The following is a 21,087-nucleotide window of genomic DNA, read 5'->3' on the forward strand; positions in this document are numbered from 1 at the left end:
AGACTTCATGGGGAGAGCCACCAACTTGCGGCGGGAGAGAAGAGCCGATCAGCTCACGGCTTCCTTCGTCTCCCTACGCCTGAGGCCGAAATCACGTGTTAACACACGTGTGCTTAAGTAACACCGCACAGACCTTTCGTTCTTAATACGGCAGGCGGTGTCACGTGCTTCTGGGCCTCGGGTTTCGATGCGCCCACCGTTGGAGCTTTGCTGCCGACTCTAGAAGACTGAAGCCGGAGGAAACGACCGTCTGAGGGAAACTGGTCTTGTGCTGTCAAATTTCTTGCGCTCGCTGTATATTTATTAACTATCATTCAACATGCCCGTCGTTGCTGGTCCCCCCCAAGGGCATGGTCCCTCTACCTTTGAGAAGAGTTAGTTAAACGGGTCCCATGCCATTCACCAGCTGGATGAGTTTCGCCCTCAGTCTGCCGTACGGATCAACTAACATGCTTTACAGTGAAGATGGGTGCCATGATGGGATCCAGTAGGTCAAGAAAGTCTGCAAGCTGATAAATACGGTACTAATCATTCCCAACAGCTGTTGGAGGTATCATGGGCTTCATCATCGGTTCGTCTATGCAAACGTAGCCCCTCCTCCGAACCCGACTAATATGGAGCAGGAACTGTCACCATCTTCCAGTACGGAGCTGGACCTAACGGTGTTATGCGTACCCTGGGTAAATATATGCTTGGTTCCGGTGCTACTTTTGGGTACGTTCTGCGCAATTCCTTGCGATTCTATGTCTATTTATCGGTTCTGTATGTTCGACTGGTTAATACTAATCATACTCTTTTGATAGTCTCTTCATGTCCATCGGCAGCGTTATTCGTACCGAAGGCCCTCACAACGATGCCTGGCTCCGCGCTCGCGGACCCCCGATGATGCTCCCCCGTCAGAGCCCTCTGCGCCCTATGCGCGACTAAATATTTGATGAGATGATGGAATTATACCAATTGAGGGATGTGAGCTTTGCGAGGTGGAGGAAGACTGTACGATAGCGTATCCTGAAACATGGAGCAAGGAATGACAAGTTAATCGCCGAGACGTCAAGACAGAGCAGAGCAGCAGTGACAGTATCATGTACATATCGAAGGGCAACTCAACCCTGTCCGCTAGTCACCCATGCGTTGCAATGTATTGAACGTCCTGGCATGATTGGGTTAATCATAATGGAAGTCATGAATGATGCATGCTATAGCAAGTGCTGGTATATTCATCAGTATAGTGGTCATCTACATCGCAGCTTCACATTAGTGAAGTATCATACTACTGACCATTCACACCCATGATACTCTGCAAACAAGCACTGAAAAGAGAAAAAAAAGAAAAGAAATCTATACCCTTGATTTTTCCAACCTCAAGTCTATCCATCATCCATCTATACATAAACGCCCTCCAAACAAGATACTATACAATCCTACACCCATCTACACACACCACAAACTCACCACCATTCCACCCTCCCCAAACCCCCCTCCAACAACTTACTTCAACATAGTCAGACCCTCTACCCCCTAACAGGCATCCAAAACAACCACCCCAACCCAATCGCGAACTTAATCCCCGCCGCCAACCAAAAAGTCGACGCCATACCCCCAGCACTCCTATTCAACCACCCACCCACAATAGCCCCAATCAACAGTGCCACCACCCCAGCAACCCTCCTATTCCTTTTAACATTCTGCACAGCAAGGATGTTCTTATCGGAAGCAATATCAAAATACACGCTTGTGATAACAACACTCGGAATCTCATTGAACCCCAACGAGCGCGTACTATTGATAGACCCGGAGGACTGGAAGGCCAGCAAGCCAATAGGAATCAGCTCTAGGAGCTTGCCGCCATGGTGACCGGAGGTGACGACATCTTCGGATTCCGCGATAAGTCCGGACTGAATCAGGGAGACAGCGATCACGATGAGAATCACCTGCACCATGAATGAGGCGAAAAGTGTGCCGCGACGAGCGGGACCGAGGTGTCGTCCGACGAAGCTGAATGTGAATGAACCCGTGACGAAGCTGGCGATCGAGACGAGGGATTTTAGCCAGCTGTCGCTGTCATCTCTGGGGAGGGAGGCGGCGCCGAGGCCGAGGACGACGGTGTTTCCTGTTTGATTCAAGGATATTATTAGTATGTGAGTAATAGGAGGGAGGTGGTGTAGTAGGATAAGGGGGATAAGATAGACGTACCGGTTTGCATAGCTAAGAAGCATGACCACGCATTGAAGGCAGAGCTGTCGCAAAGCCCCGTGACGAAGCAGAGAATGATACAGATGATGTCGGCATAGTTGCTATCGACGGTTTCTCTTAACCGGCGCGCTTTCGTCTCTTGAGAGTGAGGGGATTTGGTGTTGGTGGAGGATTCCACGACCGGGAGGGCCGGTGATTTCGCGGCATGAAAGGGCTCTGACATTCCTGAGTAGTATACCGAATAGTAGGTGATGAGATATGTACAGGGATAAGGTTAAGATAAAGTATGCATGCGGCAAGCGATGATAAGACCACCGACTATATCGGGCTAAAAGAAAAGAATAGGTTAAAAGGCAAAGTTACAAAGTCCTATCACGGATGGCAAGAAGAGACAGCGTCTAGCCACACCCTCTTCAACACCCTAAACCCTAAGAGGGGAGAATATCTCCATAGGTAGATACGTAACCTTACTATGAAAGAAGGGCGCCAATTACCCCTTACTACGAAATTCTCCGTGCAAAAATTAAAAAAAGAAACTGGAACATCTGGCTGGTTATCCAGAGCAATGCAGCTTTTTTCCTTCTCCTTCCACGCGCCATTTTCTGCTGGGAGCACGCAAGCACGCTATCAGCCTTACTGCGGCAGCCCTAAGGGAGAACGGACAAATGGCAATAGCGCATTGGGGTGGGTTGGCTGGTAGCCCGGGCTATCGGCATCGTAAGGAGTGGGTAGCGTTGAGGTAGAATTGGAGGTTGGGCCCACAAGGCTGAGGGAGGTGGTTGTTATTGGGTGTTTGGGGGTTGCTGGGTGGATGATAACATTGTCAATCGGATGCTGAATCATAGGGAGAAAAGGAAAAGACGACAACGTTTATTTAGCTAAGAATAATAATAACCATATGGTAGTGGGCTTAAAAAGATGGCTCGGACCATGCAGCCAAGGATGCAAAAAGGTCGTGCCCGGGATCGAACCGGGATTGCTGGAATCAGAATCCAGAGTGATAACCATTACACTACACAACCTTGTTGTTGGAAGATTGTGATAGGCTGGACTTATAAAGCGCGCAAACAAGTAAGCTTACACAAGGCTTACCCTTCAACTCTCGAGGCATCCGAGATGATCGATGGACAAACCTACAGCGGTGTGACCAGCTTGACGACAGTGGAATAAGAATTTTATCGGTGGCCCCTCCTTCTACTTCGTCTCGTCCCGTCTGTCTAACAACAAGAAAAATGGAAACAGAATCATGGTAATAATCGAAGTCTTGCACATCAGTGAACGAGGTACTAGTAGCTCATGACATAGGCAACATAAATATCCAAGGAAAGCTCTAGCATTGCCAGGACCAGGGGATTGTCGATCACCAGAACCTCGTTGTTGGCACCAACGCGGTACGACATCTCAGAGTTTCGCCACATTGAAGGTCTGGGACGATGTCCATGTTTCTTTGATGAGGTCCGCACATTTCTCGCCAATCCCATAAGCTGGCATCTGAGTATGTCCCCCGTTCAGGGTTGGCATGACACTACAATCTGCCACACGGAGTCCGGTCACGCCACGAACACGCAACTTGTTATCGAGAACGGCTTGGGTATCGCCATCTGGGCCCATTGCGCAGGTACCTCCAGCGTGGTAGCCTGTATAAGTCAATCAGTATGAGTGGTTCCAACAGACAGAAGGAAGGGGCGTACAAGTTGTCGCATGTTCTTTCACATAAGGGATCCACTCCTCTCTCTTCGTGTAAGTGTGGTGTGTCAGATGAGGGGGCCAAGAGCCTTTCACGATGTCCTTCGTCCTAGCACCTTTGGTGATGATCTCATTTGCGAATCGACACGCCTCGGTTAAGACAAGCAGATCTAGTGGGTCTGCGAGGTAGTTGCAGTCCACTACAGGTTTCTCCAAGGGATCCTTAGATTTCAGTGTCACACTACCGCGAGACCTGGGCGAGAACAATTCGGCGATAATTGAGAATGCGTACTTGTGATCAATGGGAAATTGATCGTACTGCTTAGGACCACCGTAACATTCCGTAGTGAAGAGCTCAACATTAGGCTGATTTGGTGTCAAACCCATGGGATCACGGCCTGGCTGTCGTGGCGCATTCTTCCACAGTGGCTCATTCTTAAGACGTTCATCAAGACGCGCGAAGGCAAAGGCGCCAAAAGGAAATGTTGACAGAAACCCTTCTTTCTTCTCTTTCCAAAGCTCAGAGGTTGTGTTGAAATTCTCGCCATGGTAGACGTGGTGGTCGGTCGTCAGACCGGGCTTTTCTGTCTCGTAGAACATAAAAACGATCTGGACGAGTCTGGTTAAATGCAAATCATATACATAGATGAAGCTGCTATACAGCACCTACCAAATGATCCATGAGATTTTGCCCGACGCCCGGGAGGTTGACCAAACACTCGATACTGTTTTTCTGCAACTCTTCCTTCGGACCAAGCCCAGACCTCATTAGGATTGTAGGGCTACAATAAGATCCACTGCTAATAATTATCTCCCTCTTGGCATACAGTGTCCGTCGCCCATTTGCTGTTACCACTGAGACACCGTCCGCTTTGAGCCCACTCGGGGTCTTCTTGAAGAGTACCCTGTCCACAGTGGTGTCTGTCATTATTGTAACATTGTTGCGATGATACCCGTTCGTGACAAAGTCTCCGCTAGTAGTGCGGATGCCATTGTACACTGATCGTGGTACGTGGCCACAACCATGGGGTGTTTCACCAGTTGTGAACATGTCATGATCCAATGGAAGGCCCTGCGAAACGAAAGAGTCCATTACAAGTTCGGAAATGGGCGCGAGGTCATGTGGTTCGATGTGAAGAGGACCTGAGTTTCCATGATGCCGATCGGACGCCTTAAACCAGGGCTTAGTGTGAAAGGTTTCGGTCTAAATAGAGGGTATTAGCTTTGTTGTCTCGATCTCACGTCCTGGAGGATATGACAGCCGAGACCTTTTGCATGTACTTGAAAAATTCCTTGCCACTCCAGCCATCCAGACCCCAGTCATCGTAATCCTGCGGACTGCCGCGTACGCAAACTGTGCCGTTACAGCCACTGCAGCCACCCAGAAATTTGCCTCTGCTGAGCTTTACTTGGCGATTATTGACATTAGGCATGGGCGGAGTGACAATGTTCCAGTCGGTTGTAGTGTCGAGCAGGTTACCCCAGCTATTTAAGTCAGAAAGTTGGACCGATATCTAGGAGTGTAATGCGCGTACGAACCCGCCGACCATGTGGACATTTTCGAGGTCCTTATTATGCTGTCCAGCTTCAATAAGAAGAATCCTTATGTGTGGATTTTCAGCCAGGCGCCCGGCCACCACGCATCCTGAGGTGCCACCCCTGAGAGTAGAAGGAAACAACAGTTAGCCATGATGAAGGCAAGGATCAGACAAAGAGCACACTCTATACTAAGTGAAAACTAACCCGCAGATAATATAATCGTAAGAATCCTCCATGTTGCGTAGGGCAGTCAATTAGCCAAAAGGTGGCTCAAGTAATGATAGCCAAACTGTGAGAAAACCCCTCAGCACGGGAAAAACCATGCGGACACGTTCGGGTTTATAGCATGCGAGGATACACTGGTGTGACCGGTGCATGGAGTCCATTCCGCCGCTATACTTCGCAAAAACCTGACAGTACAGCTGCAAGGGCAAGCGCCCAAGTGGAATAGTATTCCGCTCAGACAGCCACCCGCCATTTGGCTTGAGCTTCCTCTGCCAATTGAGATAAGAAGCCAGCCAATCTTTGGCAGTATCTCAAAGCTTACCCCGCTTGAAGTTAATTGTGGTGGAGCTTGTTGATTAACCTGATCCACTAGTAGAAGGAGCTTTGCCGTGTCAGCAAGGAGAATTAGGAGAATTACGTGCAACTTGGCCTGCGGGGTAAGTCGATAGCCCCAATCTTAGTTTCAAGAAGAACGGAAATATGCGGCCTTCTGACTGCCAACGGATATAACATTAGTCGTTCCCAACGTTCCAAACCCATTTTGAAGTAGATACAGAGATGCGGGCGAATTCCGCTCATCCTCCGAGTCTAATCAGCATTTCTTTGGTCATGCGGGGTTGTGCCACTCCGATCCCCCGTATACAGCTCATTCGTCTCTTCCAGCCCCTTACCGGCAGTTTCGGGCAGGAAACACCATGTGAATAGGAGACCCAGCAAGGACATCCCAGTGAAAAACCAGAAAGTACCCTTGGGTGTTAGAGAGTCGTGATCGAGCAGCATCAATGTGGTTGCCTAAGAGGGAATTCTAGTCAATATCATCCGGCAGTCAATCTGCGCCAAGGATACACAGGGAACCAACTTTGGAAATGCCGATCCGGTTGGCGTAGTGCCACAGTGTAACGAGAGTGACCCCTGCTATCCGAACCCCGAGGGGGAAGGATTCAGCGGTGATCAAATACTGGATTGAATTCCAGCCCAAGGCCCATCCAATGCCGATGAAGTAAATCATCACAATCGCGCCGATTGCCGCATGCCTTACTGCTGGGTCATCTTGCGACTGGCCAGATAGAGAGCTAAATATTGTGAGGAAGATCGAATCATAGGTCAGGGCGATAACTTGGAGCACGAGACCGATATATAATGTCTTTCTCCTGCCCAAATAATCTATAAAGAAGACTGCCGAAATCAGCGCAAATACAAACTTGACAGCACCAAAAACCGCCGTTGTGAAAAGCTTTTGCGACTGTCCTTGGATACCGAAGAGTCCGAATAACTCGGGGGCATATGCTAGTGTACGACAGATTAGCCCGAGGGTGCATACTGTTGATTCCGAGGCTGAGACTTACTAGTCACTGAGTTTGGACCGGACCACTCGCCCAAACACTGCAGGACAAACACGAAAGCGATCCGTTTCAAGTGGGACTTTGTTCCAAACAGCTCTTTCAGCACCCCAATAAGGCCTGATCGTGATGCTACCTCGCGCTCAAGTTTGAGCTGAATTTTGACATTCGAGACCTCCACATGAATCCCCGGATCCAGTGGGGACACATTCCATAGTCGTGCAAGAGACTGGAGTGCTGCCTGAGGACGGTCCTTTCGACATAGAAAGCGAGGACTCTCCTCACAAAACATGGAAGCGATCAGCAGCAGGCCTGCCCACATAATCTGAACGCTTTGTGGGATGACCCACTGTTTGGCACTCGAGTTGGGGATGTGAATGGACGCTCCCCATATTGAGAAGTACTGCATAAGATCAGCAAGCTGAGCCACGTAGTTCTTTTACGGCTTTTAAATTATGCTCACCCCGATCATAATTCCTAGATATTCTGACATGCCGTATAAACCCACAAGCATCCCGCGAATTTCCCTGGGTGCCACCTCCCCGAGGTAGATCGGGGCCATCACACCAAACTGTCCAATACCAAGACCCATTATAAAGCGACCGGCATATACCTGCCCAAGGTCACGGGATGTGATAAACACCACAGAACCAATGATCCACATCAAGCAACATTGACGGAAGGTCCAAAGGATTCCGATGCGCTCGCTGCACAAGAATGCGACTATAGCCCCTGGTAGACTGCCTATGTGGACCATAGAGGTGATATTCGACAAGCGATTGGCTTTCTGGGACGCACTGAGATAATTGGCCTCTAGATGAAATTGGTCAACGAACGACTGTTCCGCAACAGTGCTGGCGATAAGCCCAGAATCAAGACCTATAAAGAGTCAGTTCGCCAGGACGCAGGGAAAGGGAGGGGGACAACGGACCCCGGGCAGCGCCCGATAAGCCAAAGCAGATTGCAGCACATAGGAGCTTTATTGTGAGCTTCCTAAATAGAGTAAGATGCTGCTTTAGGCCTTGCATCCTGGCAGAAGAAAGCAGAGACTGGGACTTAGCGTAGAGATGGACATTGGGATGATATGGAGGGATGCTTGAGTACGAAGAGAGGGATCATTTTTCTTATCTAGGCGACAGAAAATCTTCTCATCTCCCCTCCAAGCGTGACTAAAGAGCCACCATTTCTCCTACAAACCAGCACAGAGAATGAGGGCCCTAGGGGGTGAATAGCGCGTGCAGTGGATCCGGTACCGCAAAGCGAGTGGGATGTGCTTCAGCCTTACCCGCTCTCTAACAGCCAGCCATCCCCACTCTCTCCCACTGTTCCTCATGCTGACCTGGCTTTCCTGGTGCATTTCACCCCCTCCAATGCAACCGGATGGTGTGCCGGGGTCTGCGCAAGCTTTTCAAGCACCCTGCAGCCTGCCTTCTCCGCCAATCGCCGAGGATGTATTGCCCATTTAGTGAACTGGCCGGGTCGGAGCCAGACGAGTCCCCGGATGTGCCTCCCGTGAACCGTTACTAAGTAACCTTTCAGGGGCCGCGCTTCGGAATTTGACGGACACACACACACAGAAATAATCTTGAGCAAAATCTTGCAATGACTCCAGCGTATCATGCTCATAATTATGGCATTGCTGACATTGTGAAGCTGATTATAGCTAGCGCCGCAATACCTCCTAGAACAGTTCGGCCACAATGTTCACCTGCATCGCTCCCTCACCAAGTTACCAGAAGCCTTCAACCACTCTGCTGGTCATTCGGTTGGAGCGTATTTACCCCATGATAACCATGGTACTCACAAGGATCTTAAACAGGCAACAACAACAACAACACGCCCCACGTGTCCAAGATGGCCTCTTTCCTGCAGCACCTTGACTTACTTCCGGAGACGAGTCAGAAGGCGACTGCGAAGTATGACGACTCGACTAGACGTGAGTGATCTATCTGCTTCTACACTACTCTGGAAACCTCTACAGGTCGCATCACACCATTCTCCTTCCTCTCGGCCTCGTCAAGACATATTTTCGGGTATGAGATATGGGAATAATGCTAACACACCTTTGCCGAAGAGGGGCCAGAATAGACACCACCGACTTGCCAAGATAGCCGACCGACCTCATAAACTTTCGCGATCGGAATCCTAGTTGAATGGGGGATAACCGTGGATTTTCCGAGGCGCGAGGCTCTGGCTTACTACAACAAGCGTTCTTTACCCCGCGCGGCAAACATGAGGGTCGCAAATTTTCATAACTCGAATTCATGCCATTGTGTGTGGTCTGAGCACTGTCCGGAAGCACATGTGCTGATTACGACTTCGATCTACATATGGCAGCTCGGGTTACACAAAAGTAGACCGCCAGAGGGAAAATTGGTAGATGAGAATAAGCACTAACAGCATGTATTTCACTGCATTGATATCGGTTGCTTACGTTCTCTATCAACTCTTGAGATACTAACACCATGCAAGCAGTGAAACCAGGCATATGTCGGAGCAGGAGATACACGGAGTACTATAGGGCTATGCTTCTACCTGCCGTCGCCCTTCAGCCTAGATTTTGTGCGACTTAACCCGATATCAACAGCAACATTCCGCACACCTGAAGCCACAGATAACAGGGAAATGGTTGGTATGCTATCTACATCTTGCATGGAAGCCCGAAGTCCTTCTCACTTTACAACACACTTTGTGGAGACGTACACATAACCGGGTCATCTTGCTAAGGAAACGAATCTTATCTCAAGCGCCAAGCAGCAGGGGCCAAACTTCATATCCAAGTGTCAATCGACTCGTGTCGAGTCTGAAATGTGCCAAGCTTGCAGCTTGATCCACGTTAACACTCACTTCGAGTTGCACACGCCAAGAAGTAACAATCATGCATATTGTTTGTTAGCTTTGCTTCAAGTTGGATAGGTCAGATTCATTATGTCGCGCCAATAGCGCCCCAATCAGCACGATTCTTCCATTCTGATAATCCATCATATCATCTATTCAAGATTTGCACTTGTCAGGTTAATTTACGGGACTATCAACTTCTCATGGAACAGATATGGTATGTACAAACGTGTCCCGGCAGACGTATTTAGTACCCACCAACTGGGACACCCCGCATAATGGCCAGAGCTACTGGGAAGCGGCCCGGAACTGCTCCGGGGTATCACCCTGGTTTTTCTCATCTCCGGCCTTGAAAGCCTCTAACTCTTTTAGTGACTGATAGACTCTCAAGAGTTTGGGCACAAATTCAAGATCCATTTTGTACATCAGTGCCTGATCGACCGCGGGAACCAACACAACATCGGCCAATGTCACCTGCTCGCCGAAAGAATACTTGCTTGTTGCGGAGATCAGGGCTTCATACGCCTGGAAGCCATCTGTGAAAGCCTGCCTAACGAAGTCGACCTGATCCTCCACGTTATCTCGCACGGACCTGACGCGCTTGGCAATCCGGGAGTTGGTGGGCGCTTGGACATCGATCGCGATGATGTTGACTAGGTCGCGTACCTTGATGCGATCCTGCCAAGCAGAAACAGGTGGCAACAGAGGACTCTGATCCGGGAATCTTTCTTCAAAGTACTCTAGGATTGTCATGGATTGTCGGATGACGGTCTTGTTGCCGTCGGGGTGATGCACAACCAGGGTCGGCACACTAGCGCTTGGGTTCAGTTCATCTTTGTATTTTGCGTCATGGTGCCCTCTTGTGCTCAAGTCGACGTAATTGAATTTGAGCGGGATGCCTTTGAGATGAGCAGAAATTATGATCCGCTGACAGCATGAAGAACACCAGAACGAGTACAACTCGAAAGTATCTTGGTTCTCCATCTTCTTAGCTGGACGACTTTAAACTTGTGTGACTGTTCAGGTATGGTACAGGTCAATGAGGTGCAGGAGTGGTGGTTGAACCGGAATGATTTTCGACGAGGCTGTCGTCGCATTCTTGTACGGAGTTGCTGCTGAAGTTGACAGATGTCCCCAGCAGAGTAATTGGCTCCTATCAAAAATGTCTAACCCAAATCGCTATTAACCAGGGAGAGCGTGCGTAAGCCCTAGGCTGGCTAGGTCTACGATAGTCCGACGGCTGAGTGGTCGGGACTAGCGTCTTGCTTATCGCGTATCTAACACGGATTATCTAGATGCTGCCTACGCTATATTAGCCTGATAAGAGCTACCTAGATGATCTAAAGTGCTCTATGCGGTCTTGTATGCATCGAAGTTCGTTAGTTCTACATAAGGCGTATTATTAATACGACAAGATACGTACGCCGAAGACGGCCAGGCCAACTCCTACAAGCGCCTCAAAGCCCCTTTAAGTAACTTTCAATTTGACACGCGGGAGGCATCTTCTGGCTAGCATGTGGCGTAATATTCAGGCCATACCTATATCACTTGCCATAGGTATTCCGAATCGACCAGTATGGCATGAAATGTACTACTTCCCACATTAGTCACATTACTATCCAAAGCCATTAACGCCATTTTCCCCACTAATAGGGTGTCTATAAGTTACTGTGAGAGGTAGGATAAAATCCCACCTTTACTCATACTAGCTGTTAGCTTTATATGTTAATATGTAATATTGGATGAGTTTCTAATGCTCAAAATTGGTCAAAAATGTATCTATGAATTCAAATGATGACTGATCGGGCTCCGTTGAGTCCGCCGGCACTCCAAAGGACAATTCAGCGTTCAGCGCCAAAGTGATCAACAAAGGTGGCTTGGTAGATCTCCTTATTCAAGCGCCTTTGTTCCTCCCCTTCCCTTCTCCAAAGATCAGAAACCTATAAGATTTTGCGCATCTCTTTCTATCACTGCCTCCATAAATTCGCGCCTAGAAAAAGATTGGGCGTGCTGGAGGGAAAACAAACAGAATTGCAGCGCCAGATAGAGGCTTTCTCTGTTCTATCTTGTCAAATATGTCAGCAACTTCAACTGCTGGCATCGTAGCCGAGAGATGCATGGACTATGACGACGTCGCATGGGCCCGATGTGATGAAATATTCGAACCTTGGAGAGATAAAATATTCGAAACGGACGTTCTTCGTGAGATAGGACGATTCATCGACAAGCATAGAGGAGGGGTCCCCGAGGAGCTTTTTGCACCCCAACGAGGATCATTCAATGCTTGGCTACGGATGTTGTTCAAAGATGGAGGCTCTGCCATCATTCGATTTCCATGTCCGGGTGCTACTATGTTCCCAGAAGAGAAAGTCCAGCGCGAAGTGGCAGTGATGCAGTTTCTGGAGTATTTTACAAATCTACGCATACCTCACATCCTTCACCATGGAATAACAGAGGAGAGTCCAAAAGAACTTGGACCCTTCATCATCATGAAGCACATAAGCAACGAAGGCGACTTCATCGATGCCCTCAATATACCGGGCCGGTCACGCGACGACAGACCGATCTTAGACCCAAACGTCTCACAAGAGCGACTTGAATGGATCTATGGTCAGATGGCAGATATCGTGCTCCAGGTATCGAGGCATTCGTTTGCGGAGATTGGCTGCATCGGAAAAGCCAAAGAAAATGACGAATTCGATGATACGTGGATTGTTAAGCATCGTCCCCTCACTTTCAACATGAATGAGCTCGTCCAACTAGGCGGGGTTTCGCCTGACCTTCTTCCTCAGGGCACGTTCAAAACAGCGTCATCTTATTACCGAGCACTGGCTGAGATGCACATGATCCATCTGTCTTCCCAACGAAACGATGCTATCGACTCTGCGGAAGACTGCCGAAACAAGTACATCGCAAGATGTCTATTCCGCAAGATCACTCGCGAACATCAGCTTTTCCAGGACGACTCTGGCCCGTTCAGATTGTTCTGTGATGACCTTAGACCCGGCAACGTCCTTGCGAACGACCATCACCAGATGACTGGCGTGGTGGACTGGGAATTTACCTACGCGGCGCCTACTGGATTCGCCCACAGTCCACCCTTTTGGTTGCTACTCGAGCGTCCAGAACTCTGGAAACCGGGTTTGGATGATTGGACGGCAAGATATGAGAAGGTGTTGCCGATGTTCCTGAAAGTGCTTAAGAATAAGGAGCAAGCAGCCATTGACCGAGGGACTCTAGAAGAGGCCGATCGGCTTTCGGAGCACATGTGGAGACGCTGGCAAAGTGGCGATTTCTGGCTCAACTATGCCGCGAGAAAGAGCTGGGCATTCGGCATGATATACTGGGCTAAGATTGATCGGAGGTTCTTTGGTGGTGGTGATCTGAACGATCGGATCAAGCTTCTGACACCTGAAGAAAGAGAAGAGATGGATAAGTTCGTTCAGATAAAATTGAAGGCTAAGGAGGAAGGCGGGCTGTCTAATTAGGAAGTTCTTTTCTTGTTCATTTTTGCACCTAAGCCAGCACCGTTATATACCAATAAGTACCACGAAGTTGTTGATCTCTTTGGGCGATGAGACCCGGCTTAGCTCCGATACCAGGGATATGTTCATGCACAAGCCGTACTCGGAGCAACATCAATACTATTACTCTAAAGGTAAACATCACCTTATGGGTAGGTAGTAGTAAAAGTACTTCTTTCTCTGTTTCAGCAGTCCATACGTAGTCAGTCTGCACGAGGGCCTCCATTACCGAGTTAGTCTGTAGAGCTATAAGTAAATAGTCACATTTTTGGTCTTGAAAAATCTGTCAGAAGAAGAGAATCAATTGTCCCTACAAATAACGGTTATTTTGTACATCATATATGTGGATACGATACTAAGGACCCCGATCTTACTCTCCCTCTTCCCCCTGTTTTTCTTTGTCAGGAGGGCTCAACGAGTCGCTCTCATTATTCATGTTAAACGATGCGTATTATGATCACAAAAGCCATCCCATAAATTGTCAGAATGTCCAAGAAACTACTATCTGTTACACTAAATCGAACACCGCTACTAAAGTGCGAAGATTACGTCTCACATCCTTGGCCCTTTCCTCCAGCCACAGGACATATGGATACACAACACAACGCCGATAGCGGCGCTGACGACAGATTTATATCGAGATCGGAGATCCCCTGAGGAGCAAATCCTTTGGCAATAGCCCCCTAGACCGTTTGAAGAGACACTAGTCTCGTTATTCATGGCCAGTAACATTGCTTCAGCCGGGTCTGCGGGGGTCCATAACAGGTTTGGTGTTGGGACGGCTTGTTCAGGTACCATTTCTTATAGCGCGGTTGGCGCTTGCGAAGTGTAGTGAGGCTGACTACATTATGAACGGCTGGAAGCTATCCGTCTCTAGAGATAACCATTGGCTGCGTGAAGACTACGGTATGATTTTGGCCACCGCGGAGCTGAATGGCTTGAATGTAGAAAACTGTTTGCTGCCCTGACGCGGCAATAGAGAGCGAACGCGTTTGGTCAAGATTATTGACGCCTCTACCTGTGGAAGTCAGAGTAGGTATCATTTATTCAGACAGGGTTCAGAAACGAAGAGCCATGGTAAAGCCGGTGTAGCTCCACTGTACCACGAGAGGGCTACACACGAGGTTCAATTGGACGGACGTCGCCGGCCCAACGATGCAGTCCTGCTCATATTGGTGTACAATACAAGCATGCTTGCTACATGAATCTAGAATAATTTTGTTAGTTGTACTTCTATAACTTTTCTTTCCGCAGAAGCTGCCCTCCAATTTACTGCTACTGCTTGTCCGATATCTGGAAGCGCAGAATCTATTTCACTATCCATGACTCAAGTTCATTACGTAGCATCCCAGCTCGTATATGTCTAGACATAAAGATCTTTTGCTGAACTATTGGTTGAAGCGTCTACCTCTACGTATGTCTTCCACAGAATCCCATTCCACCAGTTGATGCCCAGTATCAGCTAACGGCGGAAAAGCTCTTCCAACCCGCCAAGGACATGCCAAGAGCGCACTCCTACGCACAACATGATCCACACCTCGCTTACTTCTTGGCTGTAGGTCACGAGTGAGTCATGCGTTATCAATCTCTGGAAGAGAGAGGTAAGTATGAAAATTTCCAAGGTGGGGATAACCCAGGGCAGAGATTTAGGCAGCCATTTAAATAAACCGCGGGGAGACGATACTATCTGGAGCAGTGGTAATTAGTAGTACCCTAGGCCTATTCAGAGTCCAAATAAGGCATGGCCCGAAGGAACCTTTGGGTGGGTGTAATGTTGGGGATTTCATGCAGTGGGTTTCACGATGTGTGTTTTGATCTGGTATTGTGCGATACAAAATCAGATAAGATACGGCCAATAAGGTTTAGTGGCACCCGCCAAGTATATTTCGGGCTTGACTAGGCTTGTTTTGGAACCTTTTCCCTTACCAGGGCCCCTCGTTAAAACAGGCTGGAAGGGTTTGTTTTTGGTGCGGCTGGTGCGGTCTTTGTCTTGCGGGAAAATGGCCGGGTTTTTCCCGATGGAGGGGGAAGGGCAGGAGCTGGCCCATATTCACCCCTAGCATTATGTGGTGATGATGATCATGTCCTCTCGTGGAATTTTTGCAGTCTTCTTGCACGGATGACATGCATTAACGAAATTGGAGGCCTACTTATCTTCCTTGGTCTTTTTTTTTTCTGCCCTCAAATCCAGCTTGAACTCTTATCCATCTTATCTTCCATCATCAGTGCCATGTCCGTGGGTCTCGATGTTATCACGGCCCGCTTGTCACCGTCACTAGGAACCATAACAAGATCTTTGCGTTGAAATCGGGTCCTTTCGGGCCCCCCGGGAAAATAGCAGACCACCAGCACTCACGGAACAGTGGGGGCTACAAGTTGTCATGGTGCAATGAGGAGCCAGGAAACAAATTAGGGGAGGAGTCTCTAAGTGGAGCAGGGACACCAGACCCTTGCACCAGCATTAGGAGACTACTACAACATACTACATGAAATCATGGTGAGCTCGATGCAATGTTCTAGATGTATGTAAATGTGGCAAAATCAACCGTTTTTGCAGGAAAACTTTTGGGGAAGGTTCTCCTGATGGAACCACACTGAGACAAGCTGCGAGAATTATCTGATCCGAAGTGGAACGGGGTGTCGCCAGCTTGCCAAGAGGACAAGACTGCCTAGAGTTCCACTACCACTGTAAGCCTGAACCAGCACCCACAGCCAGCGCAAATTCCTTCTCGCGTTGGCCGCTCAGGAAATTGGGACTTGGAAAGCTTTGGGATGGTGTGGGACGTGCGTGGGAGGCGAAGAAATCATCGTCCCATGTCAAGCCTTTATAACATGGCGCATATCCTTCCTCGATGCCGATCAGTTCTTGAAACTTTCTCTTACCACTGATGATATAGCACTTCGGGCATAATTGCTGTGCTTCTCCCCTCAAAAATGGCCACTGACAAGCCTCCCACCACTACCGGGGTCAGTGAGGATCCGATCTCTTTGGATCCCGATACTCCTCAACAGCCTGTCGAGGATGAACAGGATAAGCAGGATGGTGTTCGTGTCGCCGAAGCAGTTACTGCTTCTTGGTCGAAGAAATCTCTGATTATCACTTATGCTTCGTGAGTGGCTTGATTTCTGTTCCTCTGGAGCGACTGCTGAACGGTGTATAGCATGTGGCTCTTGTATTTCGTCAATGGATTGAACAGCAGCTTGACCGCGAACCTTTCCGCGTATATCACCAGTGATTTCTCTGAGCACTCGTTGCTCACTGTGATTACTGTCGTTACTAGTGTCATGGGTGCTGCTTGTGTCATGCCTATTGCTAAGGTACTGAACCTGTGGGATCGTACATTGGGTGTCTGCATCATGGTGTTGATTGCTATCATGGGCCTGATTATGATGGCTGGCTGCAACAACATTGCCACGTACTGTGCTGCTCAGGTGAGTTTTTACCCTCTGTGTATACGAGATCGATCATTCTTATCGTCTCATCTGCTATGCTTCAAGAATGCCCAAGCGTACTAAATCCGCGACACTAATAGGCATTCTACACCGTCGGATTCACCGGTGTCATCTTCTGTGTCGACGTGATGACCTCCGATACATCCTCGCTCCGCAATCGAGGTATCGCCTACGCCTTCACCTCCTCTCCCTACATTATCACTGCCTTTGCCGGCTCTCCCCTCTCCAACCAGTTCCACGAGACCAACTGGCGCTGGGCCTACGGAACCATCTGCATTATCCTTCCCATCGTCGCAATGCCTCTGGTCATAACCTGGGAACTGGCGAAGCGCAAGGCAGACAAGGAGGGTCGCCTGCAATACAAGCCGCGAAGCACCCGTACCTGGTGGCAGAGCACCTGGTTCTACATCATCGAGTTTGACAGTGAGTCTTCTTCCCAATAACCCTCTACTACCCCAACGCCCCCGACTAACACGCTCTTCCTCAACCAGTCATCGGCATCCTCTTCATGATCGGCGGACTCATCCTCTTCCTGACCTCGTTCAACATCGCCGGAAACACCGAAGGCGAATGGAAATCCGCCAAGATCATCGCAATGATGATCGTCGGTTTCTTCGTCCTCGTCGGCTTCGTCGCCTACGAGCGCTGGGGAGCCCCCAAGCCCTTCATTCCCTACCACCTCCTCGCCAACCGCACCGTCATCGGCGCCTGCCTCCTGGACATAACCTACCAAGTCTCCTACTACTGCTGGGCCAGCTACTTCACCTCCTTCCTGCAAGTGGTCTACAACACCAGTCTCACCCAAGCCGGATACATCAGCGCCATCTTCGACCTCATGGACCCTATCTGGCTGATCGGCTGCGGGTACCTGATCCGCGTCACCGGCCGCTTCAAGTGGCTACTTATGTGGGCTGTCCCGCTCTACCTCCTGGCCAGCGGCTTGATGATCTACTTCCGCCAGCCCGGCTTCAGCATTGGATACATGTGCATGTGCCAGATCTTCTTGGCTGTTGGTGGCGGTACCTTGATTCTTATTGAGCAGGTTGCTGTCCTGGCGGCATCTAGACATGAGGACTACGCTGCTATGTTGGCATTGCTGAGCACGTTTGGTAATCTGGGTGGTGCTGTCGGTAGTAGTGTCTCTGGTGCTATTTGGACTAACACTCTTCCTCAAAAGCTGAGGGAGCTGTTGCCGGCGGAGACGAAGGATCAGTGGGCGGAGATCTATGAGTCGTTGGATGTGCAATTGAGTTATCCGGTTGGGTCCGAGACTCGTATTGCGATTCAGAATGCTTATGCTTGGAGTCAGCGCAATATGATGATTGCGGGTACTGCTGTCATGGGGTTGTCGATTGCTTGGGTTTTGATGATGAGGAATATTAAGATTAAGGATAATAAGGATGTGAGGCAGGTCCTGTTCTAGATGGGTTGGTAACGGGTTTTGTATATATTTGTGCTTAAAGTCAAGGGTTAACTCTTGGCCTGCGATGTTAATTTCGAAGTTGTTCTTGCTATATTAAGGCTAGTTAGTACCTATTAATACACGGGCGTGACTGGGGCTGATAGAAGTCGTTACTATCGAGTCTAATGTAGTCAACTCTACTCAATAGATATCCTTCCATTCAACATACATCACGCATTCCGAACCGCACTCATTATCGTCCACCCATCCGGCGCCGACTTTCGTATACTTGTTGCATTCTTCAGGAAACATCGATGGGTATGGTTCGATCTAGCCGGAGCATTCGCATCCCAACTAACACCCTGACACTCAGACCCTGTTATTATATCATTATACGACTCGCATTGCTGAATGCATTTGACCAGCGATTCTGTTGTAAAATCCTTCAATGTGTCATCCGATATGGTCATCTCGGTGCAGCCATTAGCCGAAGAGCATAGATCTATGCCACACAACCGCGTATACACTATGCCTTGGACAGTGATCGTTGTTCCGTTCGATGCAGGACATTCTTCGTTGGTACTTGTAGATGTAGAAGTTGAGGTGGTGGTAGTAGTGGGTGTTGCCGATGTGTTCGTAGTGGAGGAGCTGGTGAATAAGGTGTTATAATCATCAATTCCTCATATAATTGATATTACGATCTGGAGAGAAAGCGCTTACTTACCTGGAATCCTTACGTGAAGCCAAAGAGCCCCCTACACCTCCTCCTACAGCAGCAGCAATGACAATCAGAGAGACGATAATCCCAAGAAAGAAATACCGCCGACGAAGACCACATAGTGTCCTTCTCTCCGATCTGCTCCCTTCCCCCACATTTGTCTCTTGCTTTGTATCGAGCCCCGCCCCCGGCTCTGCAAGTACTGGTATTGGTGCATCGGATCCATCCCCTGCGTAATATAGTCCTTGTTGTTGTATCTGGCGGTGGTCCACAATGAGACCATCAGCAACTGAGACTTCGAGCCCCGGTTGGTCCAAAGTCGGGTTGGGTGCGGTTTTTGACATTGTAGGGGGAGGATGTCTGGAATATGCGAATATCCATGTTAAGATGGCTCCATGTTCCTGGATACGAGCTGAATTAGCGGGGTGTGAAGAATGATGCGTCGCTTGTAGGCGGAGTCACATGAGTGCTTTTTGGGCAAGGCTGCGCCTTGACCAAAGGATTGACGGATGATGTTGGTAAGCACTAAGGGTGCGAAATACTGTGGTCAGTGGATGTTGCAGCAGGTCTATAGTCGGGATGGATGGATCTCAGTAATCGCGATGGAAATTGCGCGATTAAATATCTCGTTCCGGTACATGATGACACGGTTGTTGGAGGCGATGATGTAGAAAAGGAAAGCATTTTGATAGAAGTTATAGAGAGGCATGATCTAAATCCAGTTGCTAACATTGTTGATGGAATCAAACTCATTCTGTACGTAACGCTGTCCAGAGGAGGATCAATACCATGAGAATACGTGACTTGCTCTCTGGCGTTGGAAACACCGTTCAATAGAAACTTCCACTGTTTCGCATCATTGGTTTCGAGTCTCGGGTTCCTTAATGGGAATCTAATGCTGCTCGGAAGATCAATTGGGCCTTCACCTTGGCACCGAACATTAGAGCCTGTCCACAGGCCTACTAAAGTCTCATCTCATTGACTCGTGTCAACCGAGGTGCACCCTTTCCTTATGTCTCCTACTGCTTGGACCATATATTTGCTGGAAATGGAGGCATTAAATCAAGAACAGCATCCCTCAAACTCCCGGATTCATTATCACTATTCCTTACCCATCTAAATGACAGGACTACTAGTAATAGGACACGAGCACAGTTCTTGAGCCACGTGGTTCAACATGTGCAGTGATGTGATTCGACCCGCCTTCAATGAAGATCTTCTGAATATATATGACGAGCTGGACGCTAAATAGCCCATTTCCATCAAATATTTCGAGACTATGGCTGTAGGCGTTTGTGAGAATTAAGATGCAGGTTTCCCACCCCACACAGTTAAAATATACAGGTAATTTGACCCAAGAACATGGCTTGAAGAGAACCCGGGTCAATGACCGCTCCATGGCGCATCTTCCCACCCACCTTTACGACACTTATATTCAAATGAGCCTGGAATTAGTTGCTGCTGCGCTGACAGTCGCAAGCGTACTAGTGGCCATCTATACGGCGTCATTTACTTGTACAGTGCATGCATTCACGGCCAACACTTGCATCTATGGTTACTACTATATATACAACAGCTATGAAGACGGGTGCTGTGTCAATGATCTCAAGAGCGGCCTATATACCAGCGAGACAACTTAGCCGTCTGTATGAGCATCGGGACTGCTTGTAAGCCCCTGACATTAACCGATAGCTCTTCAGCAGAAAAGCCGAAAGCAGCAGACAGGGCCACACTCAGGGTCCAGCAGCTGGCGCTCAGCAAGGCGGAAAGCAGATCAGCACAGTATTCGCCCTCAATAAGCACATAAAATGGGGCTAGATCGAAACGCTCAGCCTTACGATCAGCCGGGCTTTTCCTTGCAGATGAGCCTGGGAATTGAATCCGGATGCCACCCCAAGATTCTAGCAACCCTGAAGTTGGTAGTGAGCCTATTGCCCAAAACATCTTTACAAGCCAGGGTCATCGTTTCCCAGATAGCTCTATCACTGCAGGGGATATCACTAAAGGCCTTTGATATAGTGTTACTGTTTGGCCCCCACATTGGCATCAGCAGCCACCAAGGATAGCCGACCGGGCAAAGGCCCTTGTTGGCAACTCTGATCCCTTTTACGAGCAGTGATCTCCACAGGAAGCACTTCTGCTAGAGGGCCCCAGACTTCTCATAAGCAG

The 21,087-nt window shown here is 48.9% G+C and overlaps 8 protein-coding genes and 1 non-coding gene across 9 annotated transcripts; 4 read left to right on the plus strand and 5 right to left on the minus strand.

Moving 5' to 3' along the window:
* The first annotated feature begins 130 nt into the window (after window positions 1-130).
* On the plus strand, window positions 131-1,376 carry BDQ94DRAFT_132911 (MGR2/ROMO1 family protein). Its single transcript, XM_026764158.1, has 5 exons — window positions 131-374; window positions 461-487; window positions 542-571; window positions 624-714; window positions 804-1,376. Exons 1-5 carry the CDS (start codon window positions 320-322, stop codon window positions 925-927), a joined length of 327 nt encoding a protein of 108 aa, XP_026632363.1. The 5' UTR covers window positions 131-319; the 3' UTR covers window positions 928-1,376.
* A 91-nt stretch (window positions 1,377-1,467) lies between these two features.
* On the minus strand, window positions 1,468-3,012 carry BDQ94DRAFT_132913 (YoaK family protein). Its single transcript, XM_026764159.1, has 2 exons — window positions 2,194-3,012; window positions 1,468-2,110 (listed from the first exon to the last, which is right to left on the minus strand). Exons 1-2 carry the CDS (start codon window positions 2,414-2,416, stop codon window positions 1,512-1,514), a joined length of 822 nt encoding a protein of 273 aa, XP_026632364.1. The 5' UTR covers window positions 2,417-3,012; the 3' UTR covers window positions 1,468-1,511.
* Window positions 3,013-3,143: 131 nt separating this feature from the next.
* Window positions 3,144-3,215, minus strand: BDQ94DRAFT_t13. The gene has a single exon. It is a non-coding gene; the product is annotated as a tRNA-Gln (tRNA).
* Window positions 3,216-3,354: 139 nt separating this feature from the next.
* BDQ94DRAFT_176906 (GMC family oxidoreductase) lies at window positions 3,355-5,684 on the minus strand. The gene is made up of 6 exons (XM_026772778.1): window positions 5,623-5,684; window positions 5,419-5,538; window positions 5,148-5,364; window positions 4,550-5,083; window positions 3,885-4,488; window positions 3,355-3,830 (listed from the first exon to the last, which is right to left on the minus strand). The coding sequence occupies exons 1-6, from the start codon at window positions 5,652-5,654 to the stop codon at window positions 3,595-3,597; spliced, it is 1,743 nt and encodes a 580-aa protein (XP_026632365.1). The 5' UTR covers window positions 5,655-5,684; the 3' UTR covers window positions 3,355-3,594.
* Window positions 5,685-6,231: 547 nt separating this feature from the next.
* On the minus strand, window positions 6,232-8,011 carry BDQ94DRAFT_165068 (general substrate transporter; the record flags this gene model as incomplete). Its single annotated transcript, XM_026770194.1, has 5 exons — window positions 6,232-6,435; window positions 6,503-6,930; window positions 6,990-7,386; window positions 7,447-7,862; window positions 7,915-8,011. 5 exons carry the CDS (start codon window positions 8,009-8,011, stop codon window positions 6,232-6,234), a joined length of 1,542 nt encoding a protein of 513 aa, XP_026632366.1.
* A 452-nt stretch (window positions 8,012-8,463) lies between these two features.
* On the plus strand, window positions 8,464-9,183 carry BDQ94DRAFT_4593 (uncharacterized protein). The gene is made up of 4 exons (XM_026775834.1): window positions 8,464-8,596; window positions 8,651-8,748; window positions 8,803-8,919; window positions 9,058-9,183. The coding sequence occupies exons 1-4, from the start codon at window positions 8,586-8,588 to the stop codon at window positions 9,069-9,071; spliced, it is 240 nt and encodes a 79-aa protein (XP_026632367.1). The 5' UTR covers window positions 8,464-8,585; the 3' UTR covers window positions 9,072-9,183.
* Window positions 9,184-9,986: 803 nt separating this feature from the next.
* BDQ94DRAFT_4612 (uncharacterized protein) lies at window positions 9,987-11,283 on the minus strand. The gene has a single exon (XM_026775838.1). The coding sequence runs from the start codon at window positions 10,803-10,805 to the stop codon at window positions 10,110-10,112; it is 696 nt and encodes a 231-aa protein (XP_026632368.1). The 5' UTR covers window positions 10,806-11,283; the 3' UTR covers window positions 9,987-10,109.
* Window positions 11,284-11,896: 613 nt separating this feature from the next.
* Window positions 11,897-13,309, plus strand: BDQ94DRAFT_165071 (uncharacterized protein; the record flags this gene model as incomplete). The annotated part of the gene is made up of 1 exon (XM_026770195.1): window positions 11,897-13,309. One exon carries the CDS (start codon window positions 11,897-11,899, stop codon window positions 13,307-13,309), a length of 1,413 nt encoding a protein of 470 aa, XP_026632369.1.
* Window positions 13,310-15,971: 2,662 nt separating this feature from the next.
* On the plus strand, window positions 15,972-18,362 carry BDQ94DRAFT_132921 (MFS general substrate transporter). Its single transcript, XM_026764160.1, has 4 exons — window positions 15,972-16,455; window positions 16,507-16,777; window positions 16,879-17,221; window positions 17,290-18,362. Exons 1-4 carry the CDS (start codon window positions 16,280-16,282, stop codon window positions 18,219-18,221), a joined length of 1,722 nt encoding a protein of 573 aa, XP_026632370.1. The 5' UTR covers window positions 15,972-16,279; the 3' UTR covers window positions 18,222-18,362.
* Window positions 18,363-21,087: the final 2,725 nt, after the last annotated feature.

The sequence above is a fragment of the Aspergillus welwitschiae genome (assembly GCF_003344945.1).
Source record: "Aspergillus welwitschiae strain CBS 139.54b unplaced genomic scaffold BDQ94scaffold_1, whole genome shotgun sequence".
Taxonomy (NCBI): Eukaryota; Fungi; Ascomycota; class Eurotiomycetes; order Eurotiales; family Aspergillaceae; genus Aspergillus; species Aspergillus welwitschiae.